Genomic DNA, 18,568 nt, shown 5'->3' on the forward strand with positions numbered 1-18,568 from the left:
TAGCTGGGACTACAGGCACGTGCCACCACGCCTGGCTAATTTTTTTTTTTTTTTTTTTTTTTTTTTTGTTTTGTTTTTTTGAGATGGAGTTTGCTTCGCTCTTGTTACCCAGGCTGGAGTGCAATGGCCCGATCTCGGCTCACCGCAACCTCCGCCTCCTGGGTTCAGGCAATTCTCCTGCCTCAGCCTCCTGAGTAGCTGGGATTACAGGCACGCGCCACCATGCCCAGCTAATTTTTTGTGTTTTTAGTAGAGACGGGGTTTCACCATGTTGACCAGGATGGTCACGATCTCTCGACCTCGTGATCCACCCGCCTCGGCCTCCCAAAGTGCTGGGATTACAGGCTTGAGCCACCGCGCCCGGCCGCCTGGCTAATTTTTGTATTTTTTTCGTAGAGACGGGTTTTCTCCATGTTGGCCAGGCTGGCCTCGAACTCCTGACCTGAAGCGATCTGCCCGCCTCGGCCTCCCAAAGTGCCGGGATTACAGGCCTGAGTCACCGCGCCCGGCCTGCACCCTTGAAGACCCCACAGCCAAGGTCCTCCGGCCTGGCTCTGCGCGGCACTCTGGTCTTGGGGCTCGGGACTCTGTCATCACGAGCAGGGGCCAGTCCAATCTCGCACCCTTGCCTGGCACCGTCCCTGGAGCCTTGGCGTCCTGGCCTCTCCTCTCTGCCGGCTGGGGATGGAGTGGCCCGGCCGGAGGCAGTGCACAAAGCCGATGGCGAGTGCCGAGGTCGTTTTGGCCCCGCTGCTCTTAGGCAGCAGCCGCCCTGGGGAAGGTGGATGCCGGAAGGGGCGTCGCCTGCGGGACACCCAGAGGTCACCGGCGGGAAATTCCGGGGGTGGGAGTGAGGAGAGGTGGGAGAGGCCAGGGCAGAGGGAGGCCCCGCGTCGGCTGGGAAGCATCGCCTGGTGCGGGCCTGACATTCCAGGGCCAGCGACTCCTCCGCAGAGCGACCGCGCGGGTTCTCAGAGCGCCTCCCGGAGCCACACTAGGAGCGCTGGACCCCCGGGGAGAGGTCGGAGGGCGGCCAGCTCCCAGCAAGGCGGCCTAGCGGGCAGGCAGAGGGCCCGGCCCCTCCCCAGCCCTCTCTGCCCGTTCTCCCTGCGCCGGGGCGCTACAGGTCCCAGCCCCGAGTCCTAGCGGCTCCCCACTCCATGACCTCTGGACGCCCCGTCGGGTCCAGACCCGATAGGCAGGGCGCGAGCACCCGGGCGGAGGGGCCGCGGGAGCTCAAGCGGGGCTCGGTGCGCGCCCCAGCCGCCGGCCTGCGCTGTCCCTGCAGATGTCGGGAGCTATCTTTGGGCCCCCGGAGGACCCGAGCACCCTGGACGCCGCCAGCGTTCACCCGCTGGTGTGCCCGCTGTGCCACGTGCAGTACGAGCGCCCGTGTCTTCTGGACTGCTTCCATGACTTCTGTGCCGGCTGCCTGCGTGGCCTCGCGACCGACGGCCGCCTCACCTGCCCACTGTGCCAGTAAGTGTCCCGAAGTTCCCAAAAACCTCCCAGACTCCGTCCCCGGAGGCCAAGGTTTGCTCTGTGTGAACTGGGATCCAGGTGCCAGGAGAGTGAGGCTCCGGCTTCAGGCAGAACCAGCGGGAGGGGCTGCACCCAGTCCTTAGCTCTTTCCCGGAAAGTTGCAGGCTTCAGTCCATTTTACAGATCAGCTTAACTGAGGCCTGGAGACTGCAGTTACTGGCTCAAGACCTCCCATCAAAAGTCAGGGCTGGGCTCCAGCACCGGACAGGACACTTCCAGTAACTTGATTTGGGGTCCTTCTAGGACTTCTAGTCTTAGGTCCACAAAACCACAGTAAACTTTAGGTGGGCTTGAGGCACCCGGGAGTGGCTCTAATTTACCCAATGCCGTGAGGATATGCCAAGAAGAGGCTTCTGCTTTTGATACCAGAGGCACCAACCCCACTGTCTGCAGGAGTGCCCAGGACTGGGCAAGAGTAGGGACCAGGGCAGAGTGAGCGCTGTGATATTTATAGCAGACCCCAGAGCTGGGTGCACCCCCCTTCCAACACAGCTATTTTTAGCTCCAGCCTGGAATGTGAGGGGTGGGGGTGGGGAGCCTTGGAGAAGGGGTGTCAGAATCTTGGGGCCTGGGCTTCTCTGCAGACACCAGACTGTGGTGAAGGGTCCCAGCGGGCTCCCTCCAGTGGACCGGCTGATGCAGTTCCTGGTGGACAGCTCAGGGGATGGCGTGGAGGCGGTGCGCTGTGCCAACTGTGACCGGGAGTGCAGCGAGCAGGCAGGAGCAGCAGGGGCGGGTGGGTGGGGAGTGGAGGGTCCCAGGTTGCACAGTCTCCAATGTTTGCACATGCACCCAGCATGTCCTCAGAGGACCACCTGCCAGTGGGTTCCCAGCACCTCCCTAAGGCACCTTGGCCCCGAATGTGGGCCCCATTATACCCGTGGGGAGACTGAGGTCAGAACAAGGGACTTGAGGCAGTGACCAGATAGTGGCCATTCGATCTGGGGAGGGCTCGCTGGTCTCCAACTCAGGGTGGAGCTGTAGACTCACGCAGGAAGAGTGGTCCAGTCTGCAGGCCTGGGCCGATCCTGGAGGACCTCTGCTACCCAAGTGGCACAGAAGCAGCTACAGCCCAGGGGAGGTGAGGACAGCGTGCTGTTCCCCTGGGCTGTAAAGGACACTGAGGACTCTGGCCTGCGGAGGCCGGAAAGGGTATCGGGAATCCCACGAGGACTGCCCTACTGGGACAAAAGCTCTGGCGATCTGGGCAAGTGCTGAGAAATGTGGGAGCCAGAGGTACAGAGAGGATTAACAGGAGGCAGGGACTCCGGGGAGAGCCTGTTCTGTCAACCGCTGCCTGTCCCCACACCAGGGCTGCAACACGAGCCCTGGCCTCCCAGCCCTGGGTCTGGTTTGGGGAGGATAACCAGAAAGCCCTGACTGCTCTTCTCCCCGCTGAGGCGTGACTCTGGACCGCCAGGGTGCATGCCACCTTTTGGCCACCATTGAGTGTGTCAAGAGGGCAGTGAGAGGCCTTCAGACCCCTTTTGCTGCAGGTAAAACGTTTGCTTCATAAAAGCAGTTTCTGCCCTCTCCCCCTGACTCCCACACCCCCAGGGGTCTCCTTACCCAGCCTCTGAGCTGCAGTGCCCTCATCTGTAAACTGGGTATATCAGAGCGCCAAGTGCCCGGATTACAGGAAGGGGCTGCGTTTAGCTGCGCACCCGACCACGGCTGGGACAGACGCGCGATGATTCGCCACGACTGCGGTTCCCGCGCTGGCCGCGGTCGGGCTCTGGCGCTCCTGAGCCGGCTCTCGGCCCGCAGGACGTGGAAACCACGTACTTCTGCAACACGTGCGGACAGCCCCTGTGCGCGCGCTGCCGCGACGAGACCCACCGGGCTCGCATGTTCGCGCGTCACGACATCGTGGCCCTGGGCCAGCGAAGCCGCGACGTGCCCCAGAAGTGCAGTGAGTGAGGCTTGTGGGGCCGGGGACCGGGGATGGGGACGGGCCGGGAACTGCCCGGAGCCCTCACGGCCGCCCGCCCACCCGCAGCGCTGCACGCAGAGCCCTACCTCCTGTTCTCCACCGACAAGAAGTTGCTGCTGTGCATCCGCTGCTTCCGCGACATGCAGGGGTGCGGAGAGGGGCCGCGAGGGGAGCGGGCTGGGGGCGGCCGGAGCGGGCCTCACCCGCCACCTCCCACAGGGAGAGCCGGGCGCACTGCGTGGACCTGGAATCGGCTTATGTGCAGGGCTGCGAGCGGCTGGAGCAGGCGGTGCTGGTGACGGCAGGGGCAGGCGCACGGGGGTGGGGGTGTGGGGCCGCGCGGCGGCACCCTCCAGCCTGACCCCGCCCTGTGCCCAGTCGGTGAAGGCCCTGCAGACCGCCACGCGGGAGGCCATCGCGCTGCTGCAGGCCATGGTGGAGGAGGTGCGGCACAGCGCGGCGGAGGAGGAGGACGCCATCCACGCCCTGTTTGGCAGCATGCAGGTAAGGGGTGGGGGTTGGGGGTAAACGACCCAGCAGGGAGCTGGTGACCAGGCTGGCCCCTCGCCCTTGTGGATTTCCAGTGTCGCGGGGCAGCAGGCCTTGCACCAAGCACTTTTCTGGAGTTGGTAGGAGAGCTCGGAGGGGAGACCAGGGCCTGCCCCAGGCTGGTGGTGGGGATGTGATGGGTCAGGAAGGACTTCCTGGAGACATGACTTTTTTTTTTTTTTTTTTTTGAGACGGAGTTTCGCTCTTGTTACCCAGGTTGGAGTGCAGTGGCACGATCTCGGCTCACCGCAACCTCCGCCTCCTGGGTTCAGGCAATTCTCCTGCCTCAGCCTCCTGAGTAACTGGGATTACAGGCACACGCCACCATGCCCAGCTAATTTTTTGTATTTTTAGTAGAGACGGGGTTTCACTATGTTGACCAGGCTGGTCTCGATCTCTTGACCTCGTGATCCACCCGCCTCGGCCTCCCAAAGTGCTGCGATTACAGGCTTGAGCCACCGCGCCCGGCCTGGAGACATGATTTTTAAGGGGAGGGGACCTCCAGCCCTCAGGCAGTGGATGCTGAGATACCTAGCCTAACCAGCAGGTGCGAGGGTAGGCATGGTGGGAGGTGGCAGGGCTGAGGGTGCAAATCAAGAGAATGCCCGCCGTCTCTCCCAGGACAGACTGGCAGAGAGGAAAGCGTTGCTGCTTCAGGCTGTGCAGAGGTGAGTGGGGAAGGAGGGCCTATTCCCCTTGCCCCTTGGCCTTCATGCCCTCAGCTCAGAGCCTGGGCAGGCCCTAGCCCACCCTGGGGAGCAAGACATCTGGGTGTCCACCCAGCTGAGGAGGGCACCATGGGTCAGGGTGCAGAGAGGGGTGTGGGGACGGACATGTGAAGCTGGCAGGGGGATGGGACTGCCGGGTCCTGCTCCTGGCCCCCTGGAGACCAGGCATCCCCCTCCGCCAGCCAATATGAAGAGAAGGACAAGGCCTTCAAGGAGCAGCTCTCTCACTTGGCCACCTTGCTGCCCACCCTGCAGGTACAGGGAGCTCAGGGTGTGTGTGTGGGGTCCCTCCCCCACCAGGTACTGAGCAGTGTCCCCCCGTCCCCAGGTCCATCTGGTCATCTGCTCCTCCTTCCTCAGCTTGGCCAACAAGGCTGAGTTCCTGGACCTGGGCTACGTGAGTCTCCTCCCCCGCTGCAGATGTCCCCTCCCCACCAGGAAACCACCCTGCAGACCAAGGCCACCAACTCAGGGGTGGGCAGCCTGTCACCTGGAGCCTGGACCAGGGGTCTTAGGGCTGACCTTCCCCTCCCAACTCCCATCATCTACAAACCAGTTAGGGCCACTGTTACAAGGACAGTGAAGCCAGGAAGGGGGCATGAGCCTCCAGTCCCCATGGGACAGGATGCCACTGGAGTCCAGCCGCCCCCTCTCCTGTGGATTTGGGGATGGGGTGGGGGTGAGTCCCAGAAGAGGGCGGGAGCCACTAAGGGACACCAAGTAAAGTGCCAAAGACAGACCTGCCCCACCTCCATCTCCATTCCTCCTGCCCCGCCTCTGTCTTCCTTCTTCCTGCCCTCTGGCTGCCACCGCCCCCTCCACTGGCCTGAGGCCCTCTTGGTTGCCACAGGAGCTGATGGAGAGGCTGCAGGGCATCGTCTCTCGGCCGCACCGCCTACGGCCTGCGCAGAGCAGCAAGGTGTGAAGTGGTCTGGGTGGGCCAGGGTCAGGGGTCCCGCAGGGCAGTGGAGGCCACCTCGTGACCCCTTCCTGCCGCCTAGATTGCCAGTGACCACCGAGCTGAGTTCGCGCGCTGTCTGGAGCCGCTGCTGCTGCTGGGGCCGCGCCGGGTGGCAGCTGCAGTGGGTGGTGCTAACACGTGAGCAGCAACGGGCCGGCAGGCAGTCTCCTCCACGGGGGTGTCGGGGCAGGAGGGTGCTGAGGGGCCAGATAGGGAAAAGCCAGGTGCCACCCTTCCTTCTGCCATCCTTAGCTCGCCACCCTCCCAGTACAGTGACTGGGCACAGGCAACGGCTGGGGCCAGTCCACCAGGTAGGGGAACAGGAAGTCCTGGACCTGAAGCCCATGGCAGACCTGGCTTGGAGCTTGGCCAAAGGACGAGTGGAGGACTCAGGCCCCCAGCCGCCACTGCAGCCTGTCCTGGGGTGGGACGCGTGGGGCTGGGCTGACTGCCACCTTGGTGGCCTCAAGCCGAAGGGCACCTGATTCCTGAGCTCATCTGAGGAAGAGTTAGGAGAAATGCTGAAACTGGCATGTGTGCACCCAGGGGCCCCAAAGACCAAGAGAGACTGGGTTCACACGTCCCCTGTGCAGCATGGAGGTGAACACACCATTCCCTCGGTCCTAGCCCTGTCAGCATTCCCACGGACTCACTCTTGGCCCCACATCCTGGAACCCACTCCAGGGACTTTAAAAATAGATGTGGGCTGGGCGTGGCGGCTCATGCCTGTAATCCCAGCACTTTGGGAGGCTGAGGCAGGCGGATCATGAGGTCAGGAGTTTAAGACCAGCCTGACCAACATGGTTAAAATCCATCTCTACTAAAAATACAAAAATTAGCTGGGCGTGGTGGCACCCACCTGTGATCCCAGCTACTCAGGAGGCTGAGGCAGGAGAATTGCTTGAAGCCGGGAGGCAGAGGTCGCAGTGAGCCAAGATCGCACCATTGCGTTGCACTTCAGCCTAAGTGACAGAGTGAGACTCTATCTCAAAAACAAACAAGCAAATAAATAGATGTGGATGTCCAGGTGAGGTCTCAGCCTCAGGCTTTTCAAAGCTCTCAGTAGCTCTGTTGTGCTCCAGGTGACAGAAAGGGCTGTGAGGGGACTGGGAGGCCGGGGGAGGGGCAGACTTCCCCACCCCCCTTCCCTGCATCCAAACTGGCTCTCTCCCCAGGCTGGCAGGGGGCTCAGGCCCCAAGGTGCTGACGGGGCCCCACTGCCCCTCCCCAGTAGGAAAGATGTCGGGGTCACCCGTCCAAAAGCCCACGCTGCACCGATCCATGGGCACCAAGGTGCTGCTGGCAGAGGGCGAGAACACGCCCTTCACACAGCATTGCCGCCACTATGAGGACTCCTACCGGGTGAGGGGGCCAGGGATCTTCGGGTGGGAATCGTCCTAACCCACCCCTCACCAAGGTATGCGCAGGCAAATCAAGTTGTCCCAGCTGCTGAACCTGGGAGCCATTCCTCACCAAGGTCCTGGCAGTAAAAACAGCCTAGGGTGAGGCTGGACACTGTGGCTCATGCCTGTAATCCCAGCACTTTGGGAGGCTGAGGCGGGTGGATCACCTGAGGTAGGGCATTCAAGACCAGCCTGAGCAACATAGACAAATCCCATCTCTAATAAAAATACAAAATTAGCCGGGCGTGATGGCACATGTCTGTAATCCCAGCTTCTTGGGCGGCTGAGGCAGGAGAGACTTGCTTGAACCCGGGAGGCAGAAGTTGTGGTGAGCCGAGATCGAGACATTGCACTCTGGCCTGGGGGAGAAGAGCGAAACTCCGTCTCAAAAAGAAAAAAAAACAAAAAAAAAAACAGAAAACCCAGCCTAGGGTGACCCCATGCCCTCACACGGCCCCTCGGTGCAGCGCCTGCAGGTGGAGATGCAGAACCTGAAGGACCAGGTACAGGAGCTGCACCGGGACCTCACCAAGCACCATTCACTCATCAAGGCGGAGGTCATGGGAGACATCCTGCGCAAGTCCCTGCAGCTGGACACGCGGATCGCCTCGGAGCACGCCTCCTTAGAGGGCATGAGGGTCATCTTCCAGGAGGTAGCCCTCCCAAGGACTCTAACTCCAGCCGCACCAGTCAGGGGACACCTGGGCTACCCCAAGACAGTAAGGGGGGAAAGGGGACCTGGTCTGTGCCCACAGGACCCTCATGTGGCAGGGTCTGGAACCTGGGAGTCTTTGCTGCTTGGAACCATGTGGACCTGGCTGGGGGTGCTTTGTAGATCCGAGTGGCTAGAGATAGCAATGCCACCACTGTGAATTCCATCACTGCCACATCCAACATCCAGCTTTTCTCTTTCAGATTTGGGAGGAATCCTTTCAGCGAGTGGCTAACGAGCAGGAGATTTATGAAGGTTCCAGGCAGCTGGCTGCTGAGTGAACTTCCTGTCCCTGAGTTAACCCACATGCCAGCAGGGGAGGAAGTCAGAGTCGGCCACTAACCGCGTGCAAATCCCTGCACTCTCCCGCTTAGTGCTTGACTTTGCCTCCAGCTGCTAACTGGCCCCAAATGGTGCATGTAAGGTCAGGACTCATTGAGTAAATGCCGCCATCAGCTGCCTCACTCTTTAACGAAAGGTCATCATGGAAATGTTGGGATATTTAGATGGTGTCCAGCTTGAATAAAAACCTGAAGCCAGGTGCTTCAGGGTTAGGACCCCATGCTCTGGCCTTGGCTCCACAGCCCAGCTCCATGACCTTCTCCAGCTGAGGCAGGAGAATGCCTACCTGACCACCATCACCAGGCAGATCACGCCCTATGTCCTCTCCATTGCCAAAGTGAAGGAGCGGCTGGAGCCCAGGTGAGGCTGGGGGGTGTTCCCGGGGGCACTGAGAGTCTCCAGAATGTGTATGGGGGCTGGGTGCGGTGGCTCACGCCTGTAATCCCAGCACTTTGGGAGACTGAGGTGGGCAGATCATCTGAGGTCAGGAGTTCGAAACCAGCCTGGCCAACATGGTAAAACGCCATCTCTACTAAAAATACAAAAATTAGCCTGCGTGGTGGCGCATGCCTGTAATCCCAGCTGCTGGGGAAGGCTGAGGCACGAGAATGGGCTGAACCTGGGAGGTGAAGGCAGAGGTTGCAGTGAGCCAAGATCATGCTACTGCATTCGATCCTGGGCGACACAGCAAGAACTTGTCTCAGCCGGGCGCAGTGGCTCAAGCCTGTAATCCCAGCACTTTGGGAGGCCAAGGCGGGTGGATCACGAGGTCGAGAGATCAAGACCATCCTGGTCAACATGGTGAAACCCCGTCTCTACTAAAAATACAAAAAATTAGCTGGGCATGGTGGCGCGTGCCTGTAATCCCAGCTACTCAGGAGGCTGAGGCAGGAGAATTGCCTGAACCCAGGAGGCGGAGGTTGCGGTGAGCCGAGATCGCGCCATTGCACTCCAGCCTGGGTAACAAGAGCAAAACTCCGTCTCAAAAAAAAAAAAAAAAAGAACTTGTCTCAAAAAAAAAAAAAAAGAAAAAAAGAAAAAGCGTGGGAAAGGTGCCACATCCACAGGACCCCGTTCAGGGAAGTCAGCTGGCCACGTCGTGAGGATTCAGTTGGGACATCTGAGCGACCAGGTGTGGGACATCTGCAAAAGCAAGGTCACAGTGAGTGCGCTGCTCTGAGTTTCTGCCTTTAGGCTCGTAGTTGCTCCCTCCAACCCTCAGGAGTAGCTCAAAGTGGAAGCCACTTCCTGAGGGTGTCCCGAGGGTCCTGCTGGGCGGATCCAGGCAACAGGACGTGGGGGAGGGGGCAGGAACTACATCAGTGTAAGACAAGCCAAGTGGACCAGAGTCGGAACCAAGGTCTCGCAGCACTGTACTCGGGCATCAAAGGGGTTCTAGTGGCAGAGGGATCTTGGTAGCAAGTCTTCCATGTTCCTGTCTCTGAGTCACTGGGCCCCAGGGTAGACTGGTTGCCCTGGAGGTCTAGGGCATGGCTGGAGCCTGGGCTCTCACTTACCACCCAAGTAAGGATTCCACCTGCCCCCCACCCCCGCACCCCATCTCCTATCACCCGAAGTTCCTGTCAGATTTTAGGGGAGCCCACCACCTATTAACTTCTTGAGAAAGACTGCACAGGAGGTGCGTATTTGGGATGACACAGGTCTGAAAATGTCTCCCTTCTACCTTCACCCTTGATTGATAGTTTTACTGGGTATCAGATTCTAGACTGGAAATTCTAGATTGGGAAGGATTCTTCTTCGAAGGCATCACTCTCTTTTCTAGCTTCCGCAGTTGTTGTTCATGAAGGCCGAAGGCGCTCAGACTCCTAACCCTTGTAATGCGACCTACTAATTCTCTGTGGAAGCTTGTAGAATATGTCCTTTGCTCCCAGTGTTCTGAGATTTCACTTTGGTGCGAGTCTATTTTCATCCATTAGGTTGGATACTAGTAGCCCTTTCAATATGGAAATTCATGGTCTTCAGTTTGGGTATATTTCTTTCTTTCTTTCTTTCTTTTTTAATCTTTTTGATATGGAGTCTCACTCTGTCGCCCATACTGGAGTACAGTAGCATGATCTCAGCTCACTGCAACCTCCACCTCCCAGGTTCAAGCGATCCTCCTGCCTCAGCCTCCTGAGTAACTGGTGTGTGCCCCCATGCCTGGCGAATTTTTGTATTTTTAGTACAGATGGGGTTTCACCAAGTTAGCCAGGCTGGAATATTTCTTTTTTTTTTTTTTTTTTTTTTTTTTTTGAGACGGAGTTTCGCTCTTGTTACCCAGGCTGGAGTGCAATGGCATGATCTCGGCTCACCGCAACCTCCGCCTCCTGGGTTCAGGCAATTCTCCTGCCTCAGCCTCCTGAGTGGCTGGGATTACAGGCACGCGCCACCATGCCCAGCTAATTTTTTGTATTTTTAGTAGAGACGGAGTTTCACCATGTTGACCAGGATGGTCTTGATCTCTTGACCTCGTGATCCACCGGCCTCGGCCTCCCAGAGTGCTGGGATTACAGGCTTGAGCCACCGCGCCCGGCCTGGAATATTTCTTTTTGAATTTGTTGATTTCTTTACTTTTTCTTTTTGGAATTCCTATTGTTGGATATTGGCTCCCCTGGGCCGGCTCTCTAATTTACCTTTTCTGTCTTATTTTCCATCTCTTTGTCTTTTTTTTTTTTTTTTTTTTTTTTGAGATGGGGTCTTCCCCTTTTGCCCAAGCTGGTCTTGAAACTCCTGGGCTCAAGTGATCCTCCCACCTCAGCCTCCCAAAGTGCTGGATGACAGGCGTGAGCCACCGTGCCAGTCCTGTTATTTTCCAGGAGTTTCCTCTTTGGCTTCCAACCGTTCTGTTAACTTGTTCATTTCTGCTATGTTGTTTTAATTTCCAACAGCTCTTTCTGTACCCTGTCTCTTCTGATAGCATCCTGGTGTTCACGGACACAATATCTTACGCCTCTGAGGCCAACAGGTTATTCTTTCCTTTTGGAAATTTTCTCCCTGAAGTGTTTCCTACCAATTGTTTTTGCTTGTGAAGGTTTTTGTATGTTTGTTTGTTTGAGACAGTCTCGCTCTGTCACCCAGGCTGGAGCGGAGTGGTGCTAGCTCAACTCACTGCAGCCTCCACCTCCCGAGTTCAATCGATTCTTGCGCCTCAGCCTCCAGAGTAGCTGGGATTATAGGTGTGCGCCACCACGCCCACTAACTTGTGTAGGTTTCTATCTTCCAGCGTGAAGGCTTTTCTCAGATGTCACGTCACCCTTGAGTATCTGCTCATATTAGGAATCGGGCAGGGCTGGAGCCACGAGGCAGATGGGAAGCTGTGAGCACAGCAGTGGTGCTCCTCAGAGAGGGTCAGGGAGGGTAGGTTCTTGCTTTTATGGAGTGCCCCAAGGTCAGCGGTCAGTCCCTTCCTTTCCGTTCCTTCCCGGGAGGCCTCTCTGTGGAGCATCTGTAGACACACTGCGTTTTCTGGTTTCAGTGCAGTTCTTGACTGGCCTCTCACAACTAACCCCTCAGACTTCGGCTGCAGCAGGAGAGGACCAGTTGCTGAGTGGCAGGGATCTTGGCTGTCACCTGTCCTATTTTGTCCCACCCTCCCTGTGGCAGAGGCAACAGGGCTGCCAGTTCCTAAACCTGCCAGGGGACGCTATGGCGTGAACCTGCATGTCCTCAGCTCGTCCCACCGTCAGTTTCCAACTCAGGTTTCTCAGGTCTGCTAAATCAGTGACCACTTGTTCACGTGCTCTCCGGCTTCCGGAAGTGTGGTGCCACCCTTTCCTGTCCTCAGCCCGGAGGAGCCTTCTTCTCCTTGTCATTTTGATCACTTTACTAGAATCTCAGTGAGTTTGGGGAAGATAGAAAATGAGTGTGCACGATCAGCCATGTGAGCCCCAAACTGCCAAGTCACCTTTAGGTGACTAATTTCACATGACACTGAGAGGTTAAACTCACTTGACTTTCTGCACAATTTTGGTGAATCCCTGTCTACCCTGGACTCCACAGGCATTCAAGGTATTTTAGTTCAGGTACTATGGGATTCCACTTATAAAACCTCAAAAACGGCCGGATGCAATGGTTCTTGCCTGTAAACCCAACACTTTGGGAGGCTGAGGCAGGCACATCACTTCAGGTCCAGAGTTTGAAACCAGCCTGGCCAACATGGTGAGACCCCATCTCTACTAAAAATACAAAAATTAGGCTGGGTGCGGTGGCTCACACCTGTAATCCCAGCACTTTGGGAGGCAGAGGTGGGCGAATCACAGGTAAGGAGTTGGAGACCAGCCTGGCCAACATGGTGAAACCCTGTCTCTACTAAACATACAAAAATTGCCGGGCGCGGTGGCTCAAGCCTGTAATCCCAGCACTTTGGGAGGCCGAGGCGGGTGGATCACGAGGTCAAGAGATCGAGACCATCCTGGTCAACACGGGGAAACCCCGTCTCTCCTAAAAATACAAAAAAAAAAATTAGCCGGGCATGGTGGCGTGTGCCTGTAATCCCAGCTACTCAGGAGGCTGAGGCAGGAGAATTGCTTGAACCCAGGAGGCGGAGGTTGCGGTGAGCCGAGATCGCGCCATTGCACTCCAGCCTGGGTAACAAGAGCGAAACTCCGTCTCAAAAAAAAAAAAAAAAAAAAAAAATACAAAAATTAGCTGGGCATGGTGGCACGTGCCTGTAATCCCAGCTGCTCGGGAGGCTGAGACAGAATCACTTGAACCCAGGAGGCAGAGGTTGCAGTGAGCTGAGATTGTGCCACTGCACCCAAGCCTGGGAGACAGAGCAAGACCCTGTCTTGGGGAAAAAAATACAAAAATTAGCCAAGTACAGTGGTGGGCGCCTGTAATCCCAGCTACATGGGAGGCTGAGGCAGGAGGATCACATGCGCTCAGGAGGTGGCGATTGCAGTGACCTGAGATGGCGTCATTGGAATCCAGCCTGGGCAACAGAGACTCCATTTCAAAAATAAATAAAGGCCAGGCATGCAGTGGCTCACACCTGTAATCCCAGCACCTTGGGAGGCTGAGGCAGGCAGATCATGAGGTCAGGAGTTCAAGACCAGCCTGACCATCATGGTGAAACCCTGTCTCTACTAAAAATTTAAAAAATTAACCTGTGTGGTGGCGCACACCTGTAACCCCAGCTACTTGGGAGGCTGAGGCAGGAAAATCGCTTGAGCCCGGGAGGTGGAGGTTGCTGTGAGCCAATATCCTGCCACTGCACTCCAGCCTGGGCCACAGAGCAAGGCTCCATCTCAGAAAAAACAAAAACAAAACCCCTCAAAAGTGGGCAGAACTAACTTACAGTGTTAGCGGTCAGGACGGTGATTATCCTGGGAAGGAGGACTGGAAGGGGATACCAAGGGGGCTTCTGGGGTGGGGACAATGTCCTGGGTGCTACTCACACAGGCTTATCCACACCATGAATGTACCAAGGCACAGTCTGCCTTTGCAGAAATGCTCAGGCTAGAGCCCAGCTCCTGGAAGTCTGGGGCAAGGTGGGGCCAGCTCTGCCATGGCAGCCACTTTGTGGATGTCTGTAGTTACTGCCTCAGCCTGGTCCTCCCAGGCCTCTGACTCCGCTCATCCACCCTCGGCGAGCCCTCCCATAGGTCCAGGCCGCCTCCCTTGGCCTCTCAGCAGCACTCATGAGCATCACCATGTTTGTCTTTCTTTTTAAGACAAGGTATCGCTCTGTTGTCCAGGCTGGAGTGCAGTGGCGCAACCATAGCTCACTGCAGCCTCAACCTCCCAGGTTCAGTTCAATCTTCCCACCTCGGCCTCCTGGGTAGCTGTGACTACTGGCACGTGCCACCGTGTCCAGCTATTTTTTTTTTTGAGATGGAGTCTCACTCCGTTGCCCAGGCTGGAGTGTAGTTGCGTGATCTCGGCTCACTGCAACCTCTGCCTCCTGAGATCAAGTGATTCTTCTGCCTCAGCCTCCAGAGTAGCTGGGATTACAGTAGCTGCCACCACACCCAGCTAATTTTTAAATATTTTTAGTAGAGATGGGTTTTCACCATATTGGCCAGGCTGGTCTCGAACTCCTGACCTTGTGATCTACCCGCCTCAGCCTCCAAAGTGCTGGGATTACAGGCATGAGCCATCATGCCCAGCTGCCCAGCTAATTTTTATATTTTTTGTAGAGATGGGGTTTTGCTACGTTGCCAAGGCTGGTCTCAAACTCCTGGGCTAAGTGTTCCTCCTACCTTAGCCTTCCAGAACGCTGGGATTACAGGCATGAGCCACTGTGCTGAGCCATGTTAGTCTTTAGTACGCCTTCTGTCGTTGCTGACAGCCCACAGTCTCATGCCCTCTCCAGCCATCCCTTCCTGGTCTCTGGCTGGCTCTGCCTCCTCAGCTCAGTGCCCAGATGCCAGCTTTTCCCAAGGGCGCAGCCCCAGGCATTCTCTACATCCTACTCTCGCTCCTTGGGTGACCTCATCCAGTCCCTGGCTTTAAGACCCCATCACGATGCAGACCGCCCCAGATCCTGCTCCAGCACAGTGCTAGCTGGAGCGCCAGACTCATCTCCCACTGCCCCCTTGCTGGGCAGCCCTACCTGGATGTCTGACAGGCACTGCGAGTTCAGCAGTGGCCGGAATCCTGGACGTCCTCCGGCAGGCAGGCCATTCCGATTTCCCTATCTCGGTAAATGAAACCACATTAATTCAGGTGAAAAGCCTGGGAGAAAGCCTGGATTCCTTTCACTCACTCCCTTTCCAGCCCACCCTCAGGTTTGCCGGCTCTACTGTCCCACCCTCAGTCCGCCTGCTTTGGTCCCTGTTGCTCCCCTGAATCCAAACCATCATGGCCTACCCTCCTGTCCCTCCAGCTGCCATGCAGCCAGGGGTCCTTTAGAAGCCTACGACTCCCATCACAGCGGGGCCGGACAGCTCTCTTGGGGACCTTCCCTGTGCACCTGTGACCGTGTCCACCCCTCATAACACCCTGGTTACAGTTCCCTTTCAGTTCCCCACCAAAAGCTAGACTTGTCCTATTTCTGGGCCTCTGCCTGAGCATTCACAGACCCTCACTCAGGCCTCAGCTTTGATAAATGTCAGCAGCGGCCTTCCCGACGCCACCTGGATTAAAGCAGGTCCCCTGGCTGGCACCCTCACCTCCCGTCGTGCTTCCTTCCCTCCCTCAGTGTGTCTGCCCCGGCCAGCACGTGGCTTCCATGACGGCAGGGCCTGGCTTCTGCAAACCACACAGTCCTGGCCCTCGCCAGCCACTGGGCCTTAGTAAATACTTGAGGACCAAAAGGATGACGCACTAGGTGGGCCCATGAGTGTCGGCACAGCTGCTGTCTGAGGCTTCTGAGCTGAAGGCCGTGCGGCAGCTGGCTCTGCCCCCTTGAGATTCCGGTGCCTGCTCTCTTGCCAGGTTTCAGGCACCTGTGGATGAGCAGTCTGAGAGTCTAGAAAACACGCAGGACGACAGCAGGAACCGCGCGGCCTTTGCCAGGTAAAGCAAGTCTCTCCACCCAAGAGCGGGCATGCGATGTGGTTTCCGAGGCCAACAAGCGGACAAAGGACACTCCACGTTGCTTTTCTCCTTTGACTCCAGCTCTGGGGCCTCAGCTGGGCCTCTTTGTAGAACAAGGGGCCAGAGAGGCTCTCGGCCTGGATGAGTGACTTAAACAAGTGACCTCATACATAAAACGGGTGTGACTTTAATAGACAGGACCCCATCTTACCATTATAAACAGCCATGGCTGCTGCTGGCATCTGCCTTCACCACTGGGAGCTGCACGCGCTGACACCAGGGGACTCGGGTCACTGAAATGAGAAAGCGACTGAGGACTGTTCCCCGGAGCCACAGTGTGTGCCCCAATACCTGCCAGAGGAAGAGAAGGCTGTGCAGTAATACCCACGACACTGTCACAGGCTGATCTTCCTGTATTTTGCTCTCAGGAAAATGTACTCAGTCACAGGGTGGGGGACAGCACTGTAGAATCAGAGAGGCTAGGGGGTGTGCCAAGGGTTGCTGAAGTGGCCAGAGTCACAGCATGGCTGGTGACAGAGCAGTCTGGCCCCAGCCTCCCCAGCACAGCTGGTTTTTTGTTTTTCTGCCTCCTGGGTTCAAGCAATTCTGCCTCAGGCTCCCGAGTAGTATGGGTGGCATGTGTCACTATACCCGGCTAATTTTTTTATATTTTTAGTAGAGACGGGGTTTCACCATGTTGGCCAGGCTGGTCTCGAACTCCTGATCTTGTGATCTGCCCGCCTTGGCCTCACAAAATGCTGGGATTATAGATGTGAGCCACTGCACCTGGCCGGCTGTTTATTTAGCTCAGATGCTTCTGAATTCTGTCACCAGAAACCGCTGACACAGCCTGATGGTTCAGCAACTCACAACCATCCCTGGGGACAGGCTCCTACTCAGAAGTAGACAAGATCCTGAGACAAGTCTTCCTGGTTCTGAAGGCATGCTTACCCACGAGAGCTTTGGCTCGAGTGGATTTTAGTGCAGGGATACAGTGAAATGGGGGAGTGGTGTGGGCTCACATGAGACTGTCCCTTTAGGAATAATCCAAGAAGTGTCCCGGAAAAGAGAGAGAAGACATCAGAGTCTAAAGGAAACACCTGGGCTCTGAACAGCCTCTCAGAAGAGCTTCTACCACAAAACAAGGATCATCACAGACCCAAACAGAAAAACGGGGGCAACGTCCCCACACGGAGGGAACACCCAACTTAGCAAGTGGGACCAGTACCCGAGGTCAGGCTCTTAGAGCAGGCATAAGACTGGGACACTGGAGAGAAGGTTGTTCCCATGATGGTTGTTTTTATTTTTTTGAGATGGAGTTTTACTCTTGTGCAGTAATGCAATCTCAGCTCACTGTAACCTCCATACCCCAGGTTCAAGTGATTATCCTGCCTCAGCCTCCTGAGTAGTTGGGATTACAGGTGCCTGCCACCACATCCAGCTAATTTTTTCTATTTTTAGTAAAGACAGGGTTTCATTATGTTGGCCAGGCTGGTCTCCAGACCTCAGGTGATCCACCCACCTCAGCATCCCAAAGTACTAGGATTACAGGCGTGAGCTACCATGCCTGGCCAACGGTTTTTTTGTTTTGTTTTTTTGAGGCAGGGTTTTGCTCTTGTTGCCCAGGCTGGAGTGCAATGGTGCAATTTCAGCTTACTGCAACCTCCACCTCCTGGGTTCAAGCGGATCTCCTACCTCAGCCTCCAGAGTAGCTGGGATTACAAGCATGTGCCATTACACAAAGCTAATTTTTTGTATTTTTAGAAGACACGGAGTTTCTCCATGTTGGTCAGGCTGGCCTTGAACTCCTGACCTCAAGCAATCCTCCTACCTCAGCTTCCCAAAGTGCTGAGATTACAGGCATGAGCCACCATCCCCAGCTATTTCTTGAAAAGGTAATCACTTGTCAATCGTGAATCTGGCAGATTCTTTGGCTTGGGCTGTTTTGCTTTTGACCGTGTTTGCATGGCACAAAGTCTTCGTCCTTGCCACAGTGGCTTGTGATGACTCCCAATCCCCATGGAAAACATTCAGGGAGTGGCCATCCAGGAAGAAATCCCTTGCCCTTTCCACTCCGAGGCACCGCGTGTCCATGTGCCATGCCCTGTGCCCGGGCAGGGCGTGCTGTCAGGCTGTACCGGTTTGAGTTTTAGGTAACAACACTCCACTGCTGAGTAGCATCTGCCCTATCGCAGAGGAATCCAGTTTCTCCGGAATTACAGTCCCACTGTTAACTTGGTGCCACTGGGAAGTCCCACCCAGTAATCTGAGCAGTGTCTCACCCTTTCCAGCAAGTGCAGAGCTCCTGCAGCCAGAGTTTGGCACCTGGCCAGCTTCTGTGGCTGATGGTCTCGTTTACAACTTGCTGCTTTCCCAAACTACAGCACCCCTCCTGCGTCTGCCTTCCGTTGATAGCAAAGCCCTGGGCAGCAGCAGCCTTTCTTCTAGTAGCTTTCTCTGAGCAGTCTTCCTTTTCTCCGGAAAACCCTTTTCATTTAGAGGAGTTTAAAAAATGCTTTTAAAAATTAACCCACATGACCTAAAATTGTAAAAGTTTTTGATGCCCAGATAAGTTACATTTAAGCAAATTTTCAGCTGATTCAGTGGTTAACATCAAATGGGTCTACGTGCTAACAGACCAGCACGTTCAACACATAAACACATTACTCACATCGACGTCCACTTCCCCTACACCTGCTACTTCAGGGCACTGAGGTTGCCGTTCCAAGGCCTTACAAACCTCTGTGGTGGTCTGCAGGGCAAAAGGAATTATTGTTACAACTGGTTAGAGATAGGAACCCAGAAGGAACTTGAGAAGGCAAAACACACGTGGTTTGAGGCTGAAGGCTTGAGACTTTTCTTCCCCAGGAGTGACATGACCTCAGAGTTCCTACATCTCATACAATCACACCACGGCTC

The 18,568-nt window shown here is 56.3% G+C and overlaps 1 protein-coding gene across 8 annotated transcripts; it reads left to right on the plus strand.

Moving 5' to 3' along the window:
- Window positions 1-722: 722 nt before the first annotated feature.
- On the plus strand, window positions 723-18,552 carry RNF207 (ring finger protein 207). 8 transcript variants are annotated; one of them, XM_074379980.1, is made up of 18 exons: window positions 723-1,479; window positions 2,127-2,259; window positions 3,310-3,454; window positions 3,542-3,623; window positions 3,695-3,770; window positions 3,854-3,979; window positions 4,646-4,692; window positions 4,935-5,007; window positions 5,081-5,149; window positions 5,603-5,671; window positions 5,754-5,851; window positions 6,889-7,075; window positions 7,584-7,835; window positions 8,032-8,083; window positions 8,413-8,530; window positions 9,238-9,332; window positions 15,548-15,628; window positions 16,690-16,778. In XM_074379980.1, exons 1-17 carry the CDS (start codon window positions 1,289-1,291, stop codon window positions 15,583-15,585), a joined length of 1,851 nt encoding a protein of 616 aa, XP_074236081.1. In that variant the 5' UTR covers window positions 723-1,288; the 3' UTR covers window positions 15,586-15,628; window positions 16,690-16,778. The 8 variants fall into 8 exon arrangements, with proteins under 8 accessions (XP_074236081.1, XP_074236082.1, XP_074236080.1 ...); XM_074379981.1 differs by having other exon boundaries at window positions 9,238-9,302; XM_074379978.1 differs by lacking the exon at window positions 9,238-9,332 and having other exon boundaries at window positions 726-1,126; window positions 1,289-1,479; window positions 16,690-18,552.
- The last annotated feature ends 16 nt before the right edge of the window (window positions 18,553-18,568 follow it).

Source organism: Saimiri boliviensis, chromosome 11 (assembly GCF_048565385.1).
Source record: "Saimiri boliviensis isolate mSaiBol1 chromosome 11, mSaiBol1.pri, whole genome shotgun sequence".
Taxonomy (NCBI): domain Eukaryota; kingdom Metazoa; phylum Chordata; class Mammalia; order Primates; family Cebidae; genus Saimiri; species Saimiri boliviensis.

Bases quoted from the DNA above. Each gene is read 5' to 3' on its own strand.
- RNF207 (XM_074379978.1), top strand. From the start codon at position 1,289: ATGTCGGGAGCTATCTTTGGGCCCCCGGAGGACCCGAGCACCCTGGAC. The intron at 5,852-6,888 runs GTGAGCAGCAAC...CTCTCTCCCCAG, and splicing joins GCAGTGGGTGGTGCTAACAC to GCTGGCAGGGGGCTCAGGCC. The intron at 15,629-16,689 runs GTAAAGCAAGTC...CTGTCCCTTTAG, and splicing joins AACCGCGCGGCCTTTGCCAG to GAATAATCCAAGAAGTGTCC.